This window comes from Heteronotia binoei, chromosome 3 (assembly GCF_032191835.1).
Source record: "Heteronotia binoei isolate CCM8104 ecotype False Entrance Well chromosome 3, APGP_CSIRO_Hbin_v1, whole genome shotgun sequence".
Taxonomy (NCBI): domain Eukaryota; kingdom Metazoa; phylum Chordata; class Lepidosauria; order Squamata; family Gekkonidae; genus Heteronotia; species Heteronotia binoei.
Genome location: NC_083225.1, coordinates 187,393,926 through 187,410,214, shown reverse-complemented (window position 1 = coordinate 187,410,214; position 16,289 = coordinate 187,393,926). Strand labels below are relative to the sequence as shown.

Here is a 16,289-nt window from a genome sequence, read left to right as displayed (position 1 = left end):
CTGTTCCACTGAGGAACCGCTCTGTCAGGAAGTTCATGAGCACCCGTGTAATAACGGTGCGCAGGGATGCCTCTAACACTAACCACGCCCTCCCCACCGGGCAGCCGGGCGTACCTTAATTCCAGAATGTTGATGACATTCCCGGAGGGGAAGATTCTCCGGATGTAGTTGAAGTCTCCGACGTAGAGGCTGCCGTTGGAGCCGCAGGTCAAGGCAACGGGGGCCAGGAGCTTGTTTCCGTCGGCCAGGCCGTTGCAGCTGGGGCAGGAGATGCTTCGCCTGCGCCCGTTCCCCATGATGCTGCCGATGACTGGCGGCTGCTGGGAGATGAACTGGTTTTCCCCGTTTCCCTTATGCAGGATCCCTAGAGAGCGAGAGAGGGGAGAACAACGCAGGCAAGGCTCCCTCTGAGCTGTGGAGTCTTTGGAGCGAATATTCTACTTCATGAGCTGCTGGCATTAAAAGTTGTGAGCGGCTGCATCCCCCCCCCCGGGAGCTGAGACAAAAACGCTTGAGCCAGAAGCTAAAAAAAACTGAGCTAGCTCTCCCTGACTATAATACGCTGAACACGAGTCAACGGTGTGATGCGGTGGCTAAAAAGGCAAATGCAATTTTGGGCTGTATCAAGAGAAGTCTAGTGTCCAGATCGCGTGATGTGGAGGTTTTGAAACAGAGGCTAGATGGCCCTCTGACAGCAATGAGGATCCTGTGAGTTTAGGGGGAGGTGTGTTGTGAGTTTCCTGCATTGTGCAGGGGGTTGGACTAGATGACCCTGGAGGTCCCTTCCAACTCTAGGATTCTATGAAGAAGAAGAAGAAGCAATGAAGGTCCTGTGAATTTAGGGGGGAGGGTTTGTGAGTTTTCTGCATTGTGCAGGGGGGTGGACTAGATGACCCTGGAGGTCCCTTCCAACTCTAGGATTCTATGAAGAAGAAGAAGAAGCAATGAAGGTCCTGTGAATTTAGGGGGGAGGGTTTGTGAGTTTTCTGCATTGTGCAGGGGGGTGGACTAGATGACCCTGGAGGTCCCATCCAACTCTAGGATTCTATGAAGAAGAAGCAATGAAGATCCTGTGAATTTAGGGGGACGTGTTTGTGAGTTTCCTGCATTGTGCAGGGGGGTGGAGTAGATGACCCTGGAGGTCCCTTCCAACTCTAGGATTCTATGAAGAAGAAGAAGAAGAAGAAGAAGAAGAAGAAGAAGAAGAAGAAGAAGAAGAAGAAGAAGCAGCAGCAGCAGCAATGAAGATCCTGTGAATTTAGGGGGAGGTGTTTGTGAGTTTCCTGCATTGTGCAGGGGGGGTGGACTAGATGACCCTGGAGGTCCCTTCCAACTCTAGGATTCTATGAAGAAGAAGAAGCAATGAAGATCCTGTGAATTAAGGGGGAAGGTGTTTGTGAGTTTCCTGCATTGTGCAGGGAGGTGGACTAGATGACCCTGGAGGTCCCTTCCAACTCTAGGATTCTATGATTCTTTGACTCAGCTCAGAGGGAGCAATGGGCATGGCCCTGACCAGTGCCGACCCTAGGGTGCAGACGCCCCAGACACGCTCCCTGCCTGGCACTGTCTCCTTCCCTCCCTCCCTCTGCCGTGCTCCACTGTGCGCGAGCGCTCCCTCGAAGCTTGCCCCGACGAGGTTGGGCCCTACCAGTTTTGAGGCAGCTGCGCTCTTTTTGAAGCCAGCGCGAGAGGAGGCTTCTCCCCACTCCTTTTCGGAACCGGAAAGCGAGGAGGAATGAAGCCTCCTCCAGCGCGGGCTTAAAAAAAAAATGTGCGGCTCCCTCGAAGCCTCGCCGCAGCGGAAGAAGGGAAACGGGGAGGAAGGAAGGGACCTGGCTGTGGTGGCGGCAGCAGGAGCAGTGGGGAGGGGCAAACTAGGCAGCTGTCTTGGGCACCGGGAGGAGTGCCCTAGGCAACCCCCTAGCTTGTCTAGTGGGCGAGCCAGCCCTGGCATAAATAGTTCTGATGCTGGTGCCAAGGTGTACCACGCCTTGTGCCAACTGATCCTTTTGCTTGTGAGAAGCATGTAGGTAGAGACCCATTGTCCAATGTAAGCTTATGTACTGAGTTCGTATCTTCAAGGATGTTAAGAAGTAAAGGTAAAGGTAGTCCCCTGTGCAAGCACCAGTCGTTTCCGGCTCTGGGGTGACGTCGCATCACGACGTTTTCACCGCAGACTTTTTTTTTATGGGGTGGTTTGCCCTTGCCTTCCCCAGTCCTCGACACTTTCCCCCCAGCAAGCTGGGGACTCGTTTGACCGACCTCGGAAGGATGGAAGGCTGAGTCAACCTGGAGCCAGCTACCTGAGCCCAGCTTCCGCCAGGATCGAACTCAGGTCGTGGGCGGGGAGCTCAGAGCGCAGTACTGCAGCTTTACCACTCTGCGCCACGGAGCTCTTGTGTGTTAAGGATGTTACGGAAATAATATTATAATCCCGTGCTTGAGGAAAAGCATTATCGAAACAGGAATTGAAATACCGGCTCTCCCGTCGCACACATTATATTTTCATGGGATTTATGGAGATTACATGTATGGGATACAACGACAGCTTCAGGAATACTGTGAATTCTACAGGAGTGCTCTGAACGGTATTCAGAAGGACTGGACTGAGAATTTTCCTGTGTGAATAATATTTCTATGGTTTGCCTGTCTTTATTGTAATAAATTGTTATTGTTTAAATCCTTATTGTTTTAATATTGTTTCATTTACTGTCTATTTTATGGTGTTAGCCACCTGGAGTCTGTATGGAATGGGCGGGACATAAATATAACGTAAATGAATAAATAAATATTGTAGGTATTTTGGTCGCAGTAACCTTTGGGTTTATATTGTTGGTGCCTGTGACGTATAAATGCATGCAGCTGCAAGGGCGATGAGAACATTAAACCCACATGGCTTTCCACTTTATGTTACTTTGGTCCTCAATGCCACAGAAACCGCTGTCCAATTAGCAATAATTGGGGAGGCCTCCCCCTTCTTTACAAAATGCATTTTTTTTTGCTGTATTCGGAGGCAGACGCAGAGCGACTGTGACGCTGCTATGGACTGCTCTGTTGCCCTCACTAAGCCTCTGAGCCCGCCGCTCTCGGAACGCTCGTCTAAAAATGTACATCTAATGAATATAACTGGAAAAGAAAGTACGCTGTAAATAGATGCATTTTTAACTGGCCTCTGTTGCCCCTCCCAGTTCTGCTGGCAGGGCTTTTTTTTTGCAGCAGGAACTCTTTTGCATATTAGGCCACTCCTCCCTGATGTAGCCAATCCTGCTGGAGCTTACAGTAGGCTCTGTACTAAGAGCCCTGTAAGCTCTTGGAGAATTGGCTAAATCAGGGGTGTGTGGTCTAATATGCAAAGGAGTTCCTGCTACAAAATAAGCACATGCTTACTGGCTTATCTTGGAAGAGCCCCGTGGCGCAGAGTGTTAAAGCTGCAGTACTGCAGTCCTAAGCTCTGCTCACGACCTGAGTTTGATCCCTGGCGGAAGCTGGTTCAGGTAGCCGGTTTGAGGTTGACTCAGCCTTCCATCCTTCCGAGGTCAGTCAAATGAGTCCCCAGCTTGCTGGGGGGAAAGTGTAGAGGACTGGGGAAGGCAATGGCAAGCCAACCCGTAAAAAAGTCTTCCGCGAAAACATTGTGAAAGCAACGTCACCCCAGAGTCGGAAACGACTGGTACTTGCACAAGGGACCTTTCCTTTCCTGCTGGCTTATCTTAGCGATAGCACGGAATAGCAAGTCATGTAGGAGACCCAAAATGAAGTCACTTTTCCAAAGCAAGTCTCCTCCTGCCTCTTCCGCCTATCTCCTTCGACCCCCTGCTTCTCAGAATCGTACAGGGTTTGCTTGTGACAAAGTTTTCCCCACACAGGGCACTCGCAGCACGTATCGCCCGGATATCCTCCGCTGCTCTGGAGGGATTCTGAACACTTTCTTCCAAGATGGCGGAGCAAAGAACAAGCCCTACCACAAAGAAGTGTGTGCAATGCCTTTGCGGAGGCTGAGTTCCGTGGAGGCACACCAGAAGTTGGCACACTATGTAGGTTACAATAAATAATTTGTTAGCAGTTTTACGTGGGTCTGTATGCTTCCCTCCCCCCTTTCGGCTGAATTATTAATGACACACACACACACAAAACAATGACACACTGTGGAACTGTGTCAGCCTGGTGCTATTTTTACGATTGCGGTTGGGGGGAGGGAGGGAGCGAGCTGGTAAGGAGCCAACGCACCACTTTGGATGTTGAGAGCGTGGTGCTTGTCCAGAGACCAGCCTCCGAGTTTGGACGCGTCGATTTCGTAGCCCTGAAGCACCGCTGTCCTCTTCTCCCAAAGGATCAAGTCCGGACACGATTCGTATTCGAACCCCACTGAGACTGGAGGGCGGGCAGAAGAGGGAGAAAGGAAGAGAGAAAAACCATTGTTTTAATCCGCCCTCAAATGAAAACTTGGCATACAGCAGTTGAATTATCACAGGATGTGGTCTAAAGCGCCTTTCTGCAGATTACTGAAAACACCATCGTGTTCAATGCCGAGTTTCCCTCTTAAGAAGGAGAAGATATTGGATTTATATCCCGCCCTATACTCCGAATCTCAGAGCGGTCACAATCTCCTTTACCTTCTCTCTCCACAACAGACACCCTGTGAGGTGGGTGGGGCTGAGAGAGCTCTTATAGCAGCTGCCCTTTCAAGGACAACTCTGTGAGAGCTATGGCTGACCCGAGGCCATTCTAGCAAAAGAAGAAGAAGAAATTGGATTTATATCCCACCTTATACCCTGAATTTCAAAGCGGTCACAATCTCCTTTACCTTCCCCCCCGCCCCCATACACAACAGACGCCCTGTGAGATAGGTGGGGCTGAAAGAGCTCTTACAGCAGCTGCCTTTTCAAGGACAACTCTGTGAGAGCTATGGCTGACCCAAGGCCATTCCAGCAGCTGCAAGTGGAGGAGTGGGGAATCAAACCCGGTTCTCCCAGAGAAGAGCGCTCTGGCTGACCCAAGGCCATTCCAGCAGCTGCAAGTGGAGGAGTGGGGAATCAAACCCGATTCCCCCAGATAAGATAGCTATGGCTGACCCAAGGCCATTCCAGCAGCTGCAAGTGGAGGAGTGGGGAATCAAACCCGGTTCCCCCAGATAAGAGAGCTATGGCTGACCCAAGGCCATTCCAGCAGCTGCAAGTGGAGGAGTGGAGAATCAAACCCGGTTCCCCCAGATAAGAGTCCGCACACTTAACCACTACACCAAACTGGCTGGAGATACTGAGCATTTTTTAAAAAAAGGTCGACGCGGCAATAGATGTTGAACAAATAAATGTGTGACTCGCAAAAGCTCCTACTCTGCCACAAAATGTGTCAGTCTTTAAAGCGCTACTGGGCTCTTGCGTTTTTCTACCACGACAGGCAGTCTTAAGACACCCACCCATCCTGATCTGTCTCCACGGAAAGCACCGCCTTTACCCGTACAAAACGGAAATCGATCGACTTGATGATACAGAGGCAGGCGGACTCCCATTCCGGCCTGCATCTGAGAAAGCGAGCAGTGACTCACGAGAGCTGCCACCTTGCCACGGAATTCGTTCGTCTTGGAGGTGGCTCCGGGACTTTTTGCTCTTCTCTGCCGCTCGAGGCCGGCCCTAGCCCTTCTGCCCCTAGGCAGCACAGCTCCGCCCCCGCCCCGAGTCACCGGGCCCGCTGCCTACTTGCGAGTAGCCCTGCGCCTGCCACCTACTCGAGAGTAGCCTCGCAAGTAGGCGGCAGGTGTGGGGCTACTTGCAGGAAGGGGCGGCGGCCGCTGGGGGAGGGAGGAAGAGGCAGACAGGCAAACTAGGCGCCCCCCCCCTCAGAGCGTGGTGCAACTTGGCCCGGCCCTACCGGCTTCGTCACAGCCAGCATCTTCTTCTTTGAAGAACGCACTGGAGGAGGCTTCTCCCCACTCCTTTCTGGAACTGCAAGGGAGGGGGAGCAAAGCTTCCTCCAGGGAGGGACCGTGGCTCAGTGGTAGAGCATCTGCTTGGGAAGCAGAAGGTCCCAGTTTCAATCCCTAGCATCTCCAACTAAAAAGGGTCCAGGCAAGAAGGCGTGAATAACCTCAGCTGGAGACCCTGGAGAGCCATGAATGGGGCTGTGGCTCAGTGGCAGAGCATCTGCCTGGTAAGCAGAAGGTCCCAGGTTCAATCCCCGGCATCTCCAACTAAAAAGGGTCCAGGCAAGTAGGCATGAAAAACCTCAGCTTGAGACCCTGGAGAGCCTTGAATGGGGCTGTGGCTCAGTGGTAGAGCATCTGCTTGGGAAGCAGAAGGTCCCAGGTTCAATCCCCAGCATCTCCAACTCAAAAGGGTCCAGGCAAGTAGGCATGAAAAACCTCAGCTTGAGACCCTGGAGAGCCTTGAATGGGGCTGTGGCTCAGTGGTAGAGCATCTGCTTGGGAAGCAGAAGGTCCCAGGTTCAATCCCCAGCATCTCCAACTCAAAAGGGTCCAGGCAAGTAGGCATGAAAAACCTCAGCTTGAGACCCTGGAGAGCCTTGAATGGGGCTGTGGCTCAGTGGTAGAGCATCTGCTTGGGAAGCAGAAGGTCCCAGGTTCAATCCCCAGCATCTCCAACTCAAAAGGGTCCAGGCAAGTAGGCATGAAAAACCTCAGCTTGAGACCCTGGAGAGCCTTGAATGGGGCTGTGGCTCAGTGGTAGAGCGTCTGCTTGGGAAGCAGAAGGTCCCAGGTTCAATCCCCAGCATCTCCAACTCAAAAGGGTCCAGGCAAGTAGGCGTGAAAAACCTCAGCTTGAGACGCTGGAGAGCGATGAATGGGGCTGTGGCTCAGTGGTAGAACATCTGCTTGGGAAGCAGAAGGTCCCAGGTTCAGTCCCCAGCATCTCCAACTAAAAAGGGTCCAGGCAAACAGGCGTGAAAAACCTCAGCTTGAGACCCTGGAGAGCCGCTGCCAGTCTGAGAAGACAATACTGACTTTGATGGGCCAAGGGTCTGATTCAGTAGAAGGCAGCTTCATATGTTCATATATGTTCAGGGCAGTCTTCAAAGAAGGAGAAGATGCTGGTCGCGTCAAAGCTGGTAGGGCCGAGCCTCGGCACGGCGTGCTCTGATCACCGGCGGAGGGGGGGGGGGCAGGCAGAAAGGGAGGGAAGGGAAGGGGCAGTGGAGACAGTGAGAGAGCCATTTGTCATGGACATGGGGGGGGAGCCCAATTTGGTGCCCCCTCCCTCCCGGCGCCCTAGGCAAGCACCTAGTTTGCCTAGTGGGCGAGCCGGCCCTGCTGCTGCTATAGACAGACTAACACGGCTACCCACCTTCCTCTCACACCGCACTGCCTCTCTGCCGAGACGGCCAACAAGACACAGAAGCGGATCCTTACCGAAAGCTTCCGACAGCCCGTACACCTTCTGGTTGTAGACGTCCGTCTTGTCCCATAAGAAGTAATAGGACAAGTCCGGTCCGGCGGCGAACCACTTCCGGAAGAGGCGCCCCTCCACGGCCACCATGAGGTGGACTTTCATCAGGTTGAACGGTATCGTAGGGTGAGTCAAGCTGATCCTCAAGACCGATTTGTAGCCGGGCGTGCGGCTGCTCAGGTAGCTCAGGCTTATTTTGGTGCCCGAAATTTTAATCTCTTCTTGCAAAGCCTGGAAAAAAAGAAAAAAAGAAAGGATAGCGACGTGCAGGAAAACCATTATTCAATGCAGCGTCCCCTCTAAGCTGAGTTAGTGTGAGCCAGCGCGCAGATTTTTAGCCCCCCCCCCCCCCAGCTCACACAGTTTTGTCTTAGCTCAGGGAGGATGACCCCACAGCACACTGATTGATGCAGGAACTCACAACTTTAACGCCAGTCGCTCACAAAGTAGGATTTTTGCTCACAGGACTCTGCAGCTTAGAGGGGACACTGGTTATAGCGTTCCCTCTAAGCTGAGTTAGTGTGAGCAAGCTTACAGTTTTCTGCCCTCCGGCTCACACAGCATATTGTTGGAACTCTCTGTCTGGGGCAGTGATGCTCTGTATTCTTGGTGCTTGGGGGGGGGGCGCAGTGGGAGGGCTTCCAGTGTCCTGGTCCCACCGATGGACCTCCTGATGGTGCCTAGGTTTTTGGCTACTGTGTGACACAGGGCGTTTTCGCACTTACCTTACGCCAGAGCGACGTCCCTCTTCACCGCGCAGCGTCTGCGCGGATTTCGCACTAATTGTTCCGCAGAACCCGGAAGAGCCGCAAAGTCCCGCGGCTTTTGCGTCGCAAATGTAAACCGCCAAAAACCAGTTACCATTTGCGACGCAAAAGCCGCGGGACTTTTCGGCTCTTCCGGGTTCTGTGGAGCAATTAGTGCGAAATCTGCGCAGACGCTGTGCGGTGAAGAGGGACGTCGCTCCGGCGTAAGGTAAGTGCGAAAACGCCCACAGAGTGTTGGACAGGATGGGCCATTGGCCTGATCCAACACAGCTTCTCTTATGTTCTCACACATTTTTGCCTTAGCCTCAGGAAGGATGGCTCCTGACTGGTGCTCCCTCTAAGCTGAGTTAGCGTGAGCTAGCTCACAGATTATTAGCCTTCGGCTCACACATTTTTGTCTTTGCTCAGGAAGGAGGACCCCAGAGCGCAATAATCTACGCAGCAACTCCCAACTTTAATGCCAGAAGCGCACAAATTTAATGCCAGTAGTTCACAAAGTAGAATTTTTGCTCACAAAGCTCTGCAGCTTAGAGGGAACATTGCCCCTGACTGCATCAGAATATGGAGATTCCCTTGAGTCGCCATGGCTAAGTAGGCACTGACAGATCACTCCTCGACAAATTCATCAAACCCCCAACTAAAGCTGTCTATTCTTGTGGCCAGAGAGCCCCAGGCGCAGAGTGTTAAAGCTGCAGTACTGCAAGTCCTAAGCTCTGCTCACAACCTGAGTTCGATCGCGGCGGAAGCTGGTTCAGGTAGCTGGCTCCAGGTTGACTCAGCTGAGACCTTTATGCCTGTGGCCATCACAGCATCCTCTGGCCACAAACCCAGATACTGTCGTGGGCTGCGGGGGAAGACGGTGGGTATTTTTCATAGCAGGTTCTTCAAATTACATTTTGAAAAACCCAGCCTTGTTATTTCCCTCTGCTGGCTAATTTCAATTATACAAGAGTCATAAAAGGATGTTTCGAGCAATTATCGGAGCCCCCAAATACATCCTGAAAAGACGTCATGAGTTTCAGAAAATGGACAGCTTAGGACAGGGGTGGCCAAACTTGCTTAACGTAAGAGCCACACAGAATAAATATCAGACTTTTGAGAGCCACAGGACATGAACGTCAGATGTTTGAGAGAAGAAGATGATGATGATATTGGATTTATATCCCGCCCTCCACTCCGAATCTCAGAGACTCAGAGTGGCTCACAATCTCCTTTATCTCCCGCCCCCCACAACAGACACCCTTTGAGGTGGGTGGGGCTGAGAGGACTCTCACAGCAGCCGCCCCTTCAAGGACAGCTCTGTGAGAGCGATGGCTGACCCAAGGCCATTCCAGCAGCTGCAAGTGGAGGAGTGGGGGAATCAAACCCAGTTCTTCGAGATAAGAGGCTGCACACTTCACCGCTACACCAAACTGGCAGGATGGCAGGCAAGTAAACAGATGGGGAGAGGTGGAAAGAAAACTAACTTTAAACACATCCTCCAAGCTGCCAGCTGGCTTGGCTTGGAGAAGTGATTTAAAAAGAGAAATGCCTTTTCCAAGTCAGCTGATGGGGCCAGCGGGGGCCTCGAGAGCCACAGGATACGTGTGAAAGAGCCATATGTGGCTTCTGAGCCGCAGTTTGGCCAGGCCTGGCTTGGAAAAACATCTGGAGAGCTACTGTTGGCCACCCCTGCAATATCTTCTTCTTCTTCTCTCAAACATGCTCTCCCGCATGTTTACTCTCTCCTTTTCAATTTGCATGGTTTGCCACGTGCACGAGAAACGACAGAACCAGGAAAAGCTAGGAGAGAAAGGGTGAAGAAACTTCTTCTTCTTCTTTTGAAAAAGATCAATGCATTTTACTAGCTTAGCAACTGGGCATGCTGGGATCTGATGCAGCCCCGTTACAAGCGGGGCAGTGTTAGGCTAAAAGAGGTGGTGCGCAGGGAGTGCTCCCTTAATGCAATCTGTCTTCACAGCCAGCTCACCCGGGAGAGAAAGCAGGCAGAAATAACAACCGGGGATGCAACCTCTCGTCCAATACTGTGTTAGGAAATTACTGCTTCTCTCAATTGCGGCCTGCCGTTATTGATTGACTGCTGTTTTGGAGGAAAAGGTCAATCACAGAGGGAAAGGACGGCCAAGCAAGCGATGATGAAAGACTCTGGGAAGGGGATTGGCGTAAAACGGTGAAGCGGCAGGAGAAACGTGACGCTGCAACTCCTAGCTCAGTTCAGACACCAGGTGACACAAGGTTTCCTTTAACTATGATGAGTTAGGGGAACCAGGATTCAGCTTGCAAAGGTAAGAACATAAAAGAAGCCATGTTGGATCAGGCCAATGGCCCATCCAGTCCAACACTCTGTGTCACATAAGAACATCAGAGAAGCCATGTTGGATCAGGCCAGTGGCCCATCCAGTCCAATACTCTGTGTCACATAAGAACATCAGAGAAGCCATGTTGGATCAGGCCAGTGGCCCATCCAGTCCAACACTCTGTGTCACATAAGAACATCAGAGAAGCCATGTTGGATCAGGCCAATGGCCCATCCAGTCCAACACTGTGTCACATAAGAACATAAGAGAAGCCATGTTGGATCAGGTCAGTGGCCCATCTATTCCAACACTCTGTGTCACATAAGAACGTAAGAGAAGCCATGTTGGATCAGGCCAGTGGCCCCTCCAGTCCAACACTCTGTATCACATCAGAACATCAGAGAAGCCATGTTGGATCAGGCCAATGGCCCCTCCAGTCCAACACTCTGTATCACATAAGAACATATGAGAAGCCATGTTGGATGAGGCCAGTGGCCCATCTATTCCAACACTCTGTGTCACATAAGAACGTAAGAGAAGCCATGTTGGATCAGGCCAGTGGCCCCTCCAGTCCAACACTCTGTATCACATAAGAACATATGAGAAGCCATGTTGGATCAGGCCAATGGCCCATCCAGTCCAACACTCTGTGTCACATAAGAACATCAGAGAAGCCATGTTGGATCAGGCCAGTGGCCCATCCAGTCCAACACTCTGTGTCACATAAGAACATGAAAGAAGCCATGTTGGATCAGGCCAATGGCCCATCCAGTCCAACACTCTGTGTCACATAAGAACGTAAGAGAAGCCATGTTGGATCAGGTCAGTGGCCCATCTATTCCAACACTCTGTGTCACATAAGAACGTAAGAGAAGCCGTGTTGGATCAGGCCGGTGGCCCCTCCAGTCCAACACTCTGTATCACATAAGAACATCAGAGAAGCCATGTTGGATCAGGCCAATGGCCCCTCCAGTCCAACACTCTGTATCACATAAGAACATATGAGAAGCCATGTTGGATCAGGCCAGTGGTCCATCTATTCCAACACTCTGTGTCACATAAGAACGTAAGAGAAGCCATGTTGGATCAGGCCAGTGGCCCATCCAGTCCAACACTGTGTCACATAAGAACATAAGAGAAGCCATGTTGGATCAGGCCAATGGCCCATCCAGTCCAACACTCTGTATCACATAAGAACATATGAGAAGCCATGTTGGATCAGGCCAATGGCCCATCCAGTCCAACACTCTGTGTCACATAAGAACATCAGAGAAGCCATGTTGGATCAGGCCAGTGGCCCATCCAGTCCAACACTCTGTGTCACATAAGAACATCAGAGAAGCCATGTTGGATCAGGCCAGTGGCCCCTCCAGTCCAACACTCTGTATCACATAAGAACATCAGAGAAGCCATGTTGGATCAGGCCAATGGCCCCTCCAGTCCAACACTCTGTATCACATAAGAACATATGAGAAGCCATGTTGGATCAGGCCAGTGGCCCGTCTATTCCAACACTCTGTGTCACATAAGAACGTAAGAGAAGCCATGTTGGATCAGGCCAGTGGCCCATCCAGTCCAACACTGTGTCACATAAGAACATAAGAGAAGCCATGTTGGATCAGGCCAATGGCCCATCCAGTCCAACACTGTGTGACACAGGGGGGTGGACTGGATCTGTTATGAGGGCTGGATCTGACATAAATTAGACCTTGTTGGGTCGAGCCATGTTGAGTTGGGCGAAGCCATGGAGGGCTGTGTGTGTATCTATTTAAGATTAGGTAGCAGAGATATAAATTTTATAAAGAACACAAGCATAAATATATATATATATATAAAAAAAACTTAAACATGCTTAAAACGTTAGCATTCAATGGTCTTAAAGATGCTTTCTTTGCATCTCTCCCATGGGATCCAGGGAACTGGGTAAAGGAAGCCTGACCCAACATGGCTTCTCTTGTGCTCCTAACAAGATCTCCAAGATATCTCCTTGAGGACTTGGTATCATCAGAATCAGCCCTTCAATCGAGGTCAGGGGCCTGGGGGAAAGGAGCCTCAGCAAATAGAAGGAAGAGAGGCTTGGCTCAGTACCTCTGCTGTGCAATTGGGAGAGCCCGGCGAAGCAAGCTATTCCTCCCCCCTTTCTCCCCAAGGGAGGAGCCTCAGCCAATGGAGAAAATAAGAGGCTTTGCTCTGTAGCTCCTGCGCAATTCAGCAAGCCTTGCAAAGCAAGCTGTGATGCAGAAGGAAGCAAGAGAGAGAGAGAAGGAAGCAGACAAGAGCCAGTTGCACTCTGTATCACATAAGAACATAAACATGATAGGAGCCCTCCGGGGGCCTGATTTGGCCCCCAAACGGCACGTTTGAAACCCCTGCCTTAGACTTTCTTGCACCCTAGGCAAGGCTAACTTCTGATGCCCAACCCCCGCATTAATAACATCACTGAGTCACATACGGGGGGCACCCAGTTTGGCAATCCCAGAAGGCCGGCGCCCTAGTCAACTGCCTAGTTTGCCTCGTGCCATGGCTGGCCCTCTGTCCAGAGAGGCGAGAGAGACCCCAGCTCCGGTCATATCACTGGGAGGAGGGATGACCTATCTAATCTCAACAAAGAATACTGCTGCACTCTCTGCTAGTGATCCTTGAGGAGGCAAATGAGGCAGAGAGGAGAACACAGCTTCGGGTTCTCTGGCTTCCTTTTGCCTGTTTTATTTTTATTTTTTTGCACAGCCTTGAGCAGAAAAATCCGGGCCCTTTCCACTCCATGTTTCGCTGCTACCCAATTTAAAACAACGTAGCTCTGGGAACCGGAAGTTTTTCCTCTCTCTCTCTCTCTTTCTCCAACAGAGACAATTGCCGATTTTCGCCGCCGGAGACCGGTGTTAACCAGCATTTCCCTGTTGGTCGATGGGATGCGAGCGGAAACCGGCGGCGGCGACGGCAAGGCAAGCGTTGAATATGAAAAGGATGCAAATGCGTATGTAAATTAGCCGAGGGCTCGGGAAGGGAGAAAACCTTTGTGCGTCAAGGAAAGTCACAGGCATGCAGGGAGAATGGGCACAAGGTACTTCGGCTGGCAGGGCCGAATGAAGCTGTAGGCAGTCGAAACCTCGGAGCCCCCCTCGCAAATTATCTCCCCACAAGCCCCACAGCCAATGGCCCTTGCTGCGGTCTGCAAGCACCTTCTCGAAAGCCCCTTTGACAAAGCTGCGGGGAGAGGCAAAGACAGGCAAACTTGGCGAGGATGCCAGCATCAGGCAAGTCGGGCAAAGAGCGGCTCAGTTGCTGGCTGCGCGTGGAGACTGGGAGGGCTGCAAGCGGCGGGAAAACTGGGTGGGGCAGCCCGGATTGTTAATCCGGCCCTGTTTGCCAGAGTAAAGGAAAGCAGAGCTTCTGCTTAGCTGGAGTATCTCCAGGCTAATCTTGCTCCAACCTGCCTTAACCCCATCCTTCAATCCCTCTGGATGGCCATTGGGCCTTCCGGCTGCTTGAACTTTGCCTACAGGGTCAAGTACCATATCATACATGAATTACATGAAGCTGCATTATACTGAATCAGACCCTTGGCCCACCATGGTCAGTACCGTCTACTCAGACAGGCAGTGGCTCTCTAGTGCATGGGTGTCAAAAAAACATGCGGCCCATGGGCTGGATCAGGCTCCTATCAGGCCTGCGAACAACTCACTGTTGTCTGCTTCCTTCTCCTTCTCTTGCTTCCTTCTGCACCACAGCTTGCTTTGCCAGGCTCGCTCAATCAAGCTACAGAGCAAAGCTTCTATTTTCTCCATTGGCTGGCCAGCACATGAAGCACCATGCCCAGATGTTTCATGTTTTCCTTTGGATCTTAGGCTCAAAGCACTGACCATGAAATTTCAGTAATGAATCAAAGAATCAGAGTTGGAAGGGGCCTCCAGGGTCATCTAGTCCAACCCCCTGCACAATGCAGAAAACTCACAAATACCTTCCCCTAAATTCACAGGATCTTCATCGCTGTCAGATGGCCATCTAGCTTCTGTTGAAAAACTTCCAAGGAAGGAGAGCCCACCACCTCCCGAGGAAGCCTGTTCCGCTGAGGAATCGCTCTAACGGTCAGGAAGTTCTTCCTAATGTTGTGCCAGAAACTCTTTTAATTTCAACCCGCTGGTTCTGGTCCTACCTTCTGGGGCCACAGAAAACAATTCCACACCATCCTCTCTATGACAGCCCTTCAAGTACTTGAAGATGGTGATCATATCACCTCTCAGCCTCCTTCTCTCCAGGCTAAACATGCCCAGCTCCCTCAACCTTTCTTCATAGGACTTGGTCTTCAGACCACTCACCATCTTCATCACCCTCCTCTGGACCTGTTCTAGCTTGTCTATATCCTTCTTAAAATGTGGTGCCCAAAACTGAACACAATACTCCAGATGAGGTCTTACCAGAGCAGAGTAAAGCGATACCATCACTTCACGTGATCTGGACACTAGACTTCTGTTGATACAGCCCAAAATTGCATTTGCCTTTTTAGCCATCACATCACACTGTTGACTCATGTTCAGCGTATGGTCCACTAAGACCCCGAGATCCTTTTCGCACATACCACTGCTTAGTTTCCCTGAGGCTGATTCGAAGCGGGATATGAGGGGGCTCATTTATCACTACAGCCCAAACTTGGTAAGCAGGACACAGGAGACTGCTACATGGAAATATCCTACCACCTCAGTTTGATTCACACCTGGATTTCTGGAACGATGGGTCCTCTCTCAGAACAGGAACTGGCAAACGCTGTCAGAGGGGATGGTGAGACCACGGGATTGGGCCGGGCAAAGTTGCTGAGGTCACAGCTTGGGATGTCATTTTCTTCGTGCCTCATGACGATGGTTTCCATGACAAAAAAGCGGTCCCATGGAAGCCAGAGGGTGTGTTCTTGGGTGATGAAGGGAGCCCGTTCAAAATGGAGGATGATGGAGATCCCGCCATTCGTGACGAGATCGAAGCTGTTCACAAACAGACACAAGGGGAGGGGGAAGAAAACAAACAATTTAATTGTAGTTATCTGCCCACCCTTTTTACATCCCAGTGAAATTTCCCTTTAGCAAACAGACTGTGTAGAGACAGATCAAGATGGGTAGGTGTGTTAGTCTGTCTATGAAGAAAGGTTAAAACGCTTGGGGCTCTTTAGGATGGAGAAACATCAACTGAGGGGTGACATGATAGAGGTTTACAAGATTATGCGTGGGATAGAGAAGACAGAGAAAGAAGTACTTTTCTCCCTTTCTCACAGTACGAGAACTCGTGGGCATTCAATAAAATTGCTGAGTAGTCGGGTTAGAAGGGATAGAAGGAAGTCTTTCTTCGCCCAAAGGGTGATGAACACGTGGAATTCACTGCCACAGGAGGTGGCGGCAGCTACAAGCATAGCCAGCTTTAAGAGGGGATTGGATAAGCAAGTGGAGCAGAGATCCATCAGTGGCTATTAGCCACAGCGTATTGTTGGAACTCTCTGTCTGGGGCAGTGATGCTCTATTCTTGGTGCTTGGGAGGGGCAACAGTGTGAGGACTTCTAGTGTCCTGGCCCCATTGATGGACCTCCTGATGGCCATTGTGTGTACAGAGTGTTGGACTGAATGGGGCACTGGCCTAATCCAACATAGCTTTTCTTCTGTTCAAATGACAACAGCAGGCAAACGACAACAGCAGGTAATAGAATTAGCAGATTAGGAAGAGTGACTGCTGAGCTGCAACTGATAATGAAGCTCAAGACAATGCATCCTCCTGGACTGAATCAAGACCTAGGTTTCCTGTCTCATTACCAATGCAGACCACGCTTCCTGCCCCTCTGCATATCA

The 16,289-nt window shown here is 51.1% G+C and overlaps 1 protein-coding gene across 5 annotated transcripts in view; it reads right to left on the bottom strand.

The window, feature by feature from the left end:
* TENM4 (teneurin transmembrane protein 4) overlaps positions 1-16,289 on the bottom strand; it is a 792,728-nt gene that overhangs the window by 79,134 nt on the left and 697,305 nt on the right. For all 5 annotated transcript variants that reach the window (XM_060235003.1, XM_060235004.1, XM_060235005.1 and 2 more), the window contains 4 exons: positions 15,176-15,437; positions 7,364-7,631; positions 4,228-4,371; positions 115-364 (listed from right to left, as the gene is read on the bottom strand). In XM_060235003.1, the coding sequence (XP_060090986.1) occupies positions 115-364; positions 4,228-4,371; positions 7,364-7,631; positions 15,176-15,437 (924 nt within the window). The remainder of the gene's footprint in view (positions 1-114; positions 365-4,227; positions 4,372-7,363; positions 7,632-15,175; positions 15,438-16,289) is intronic.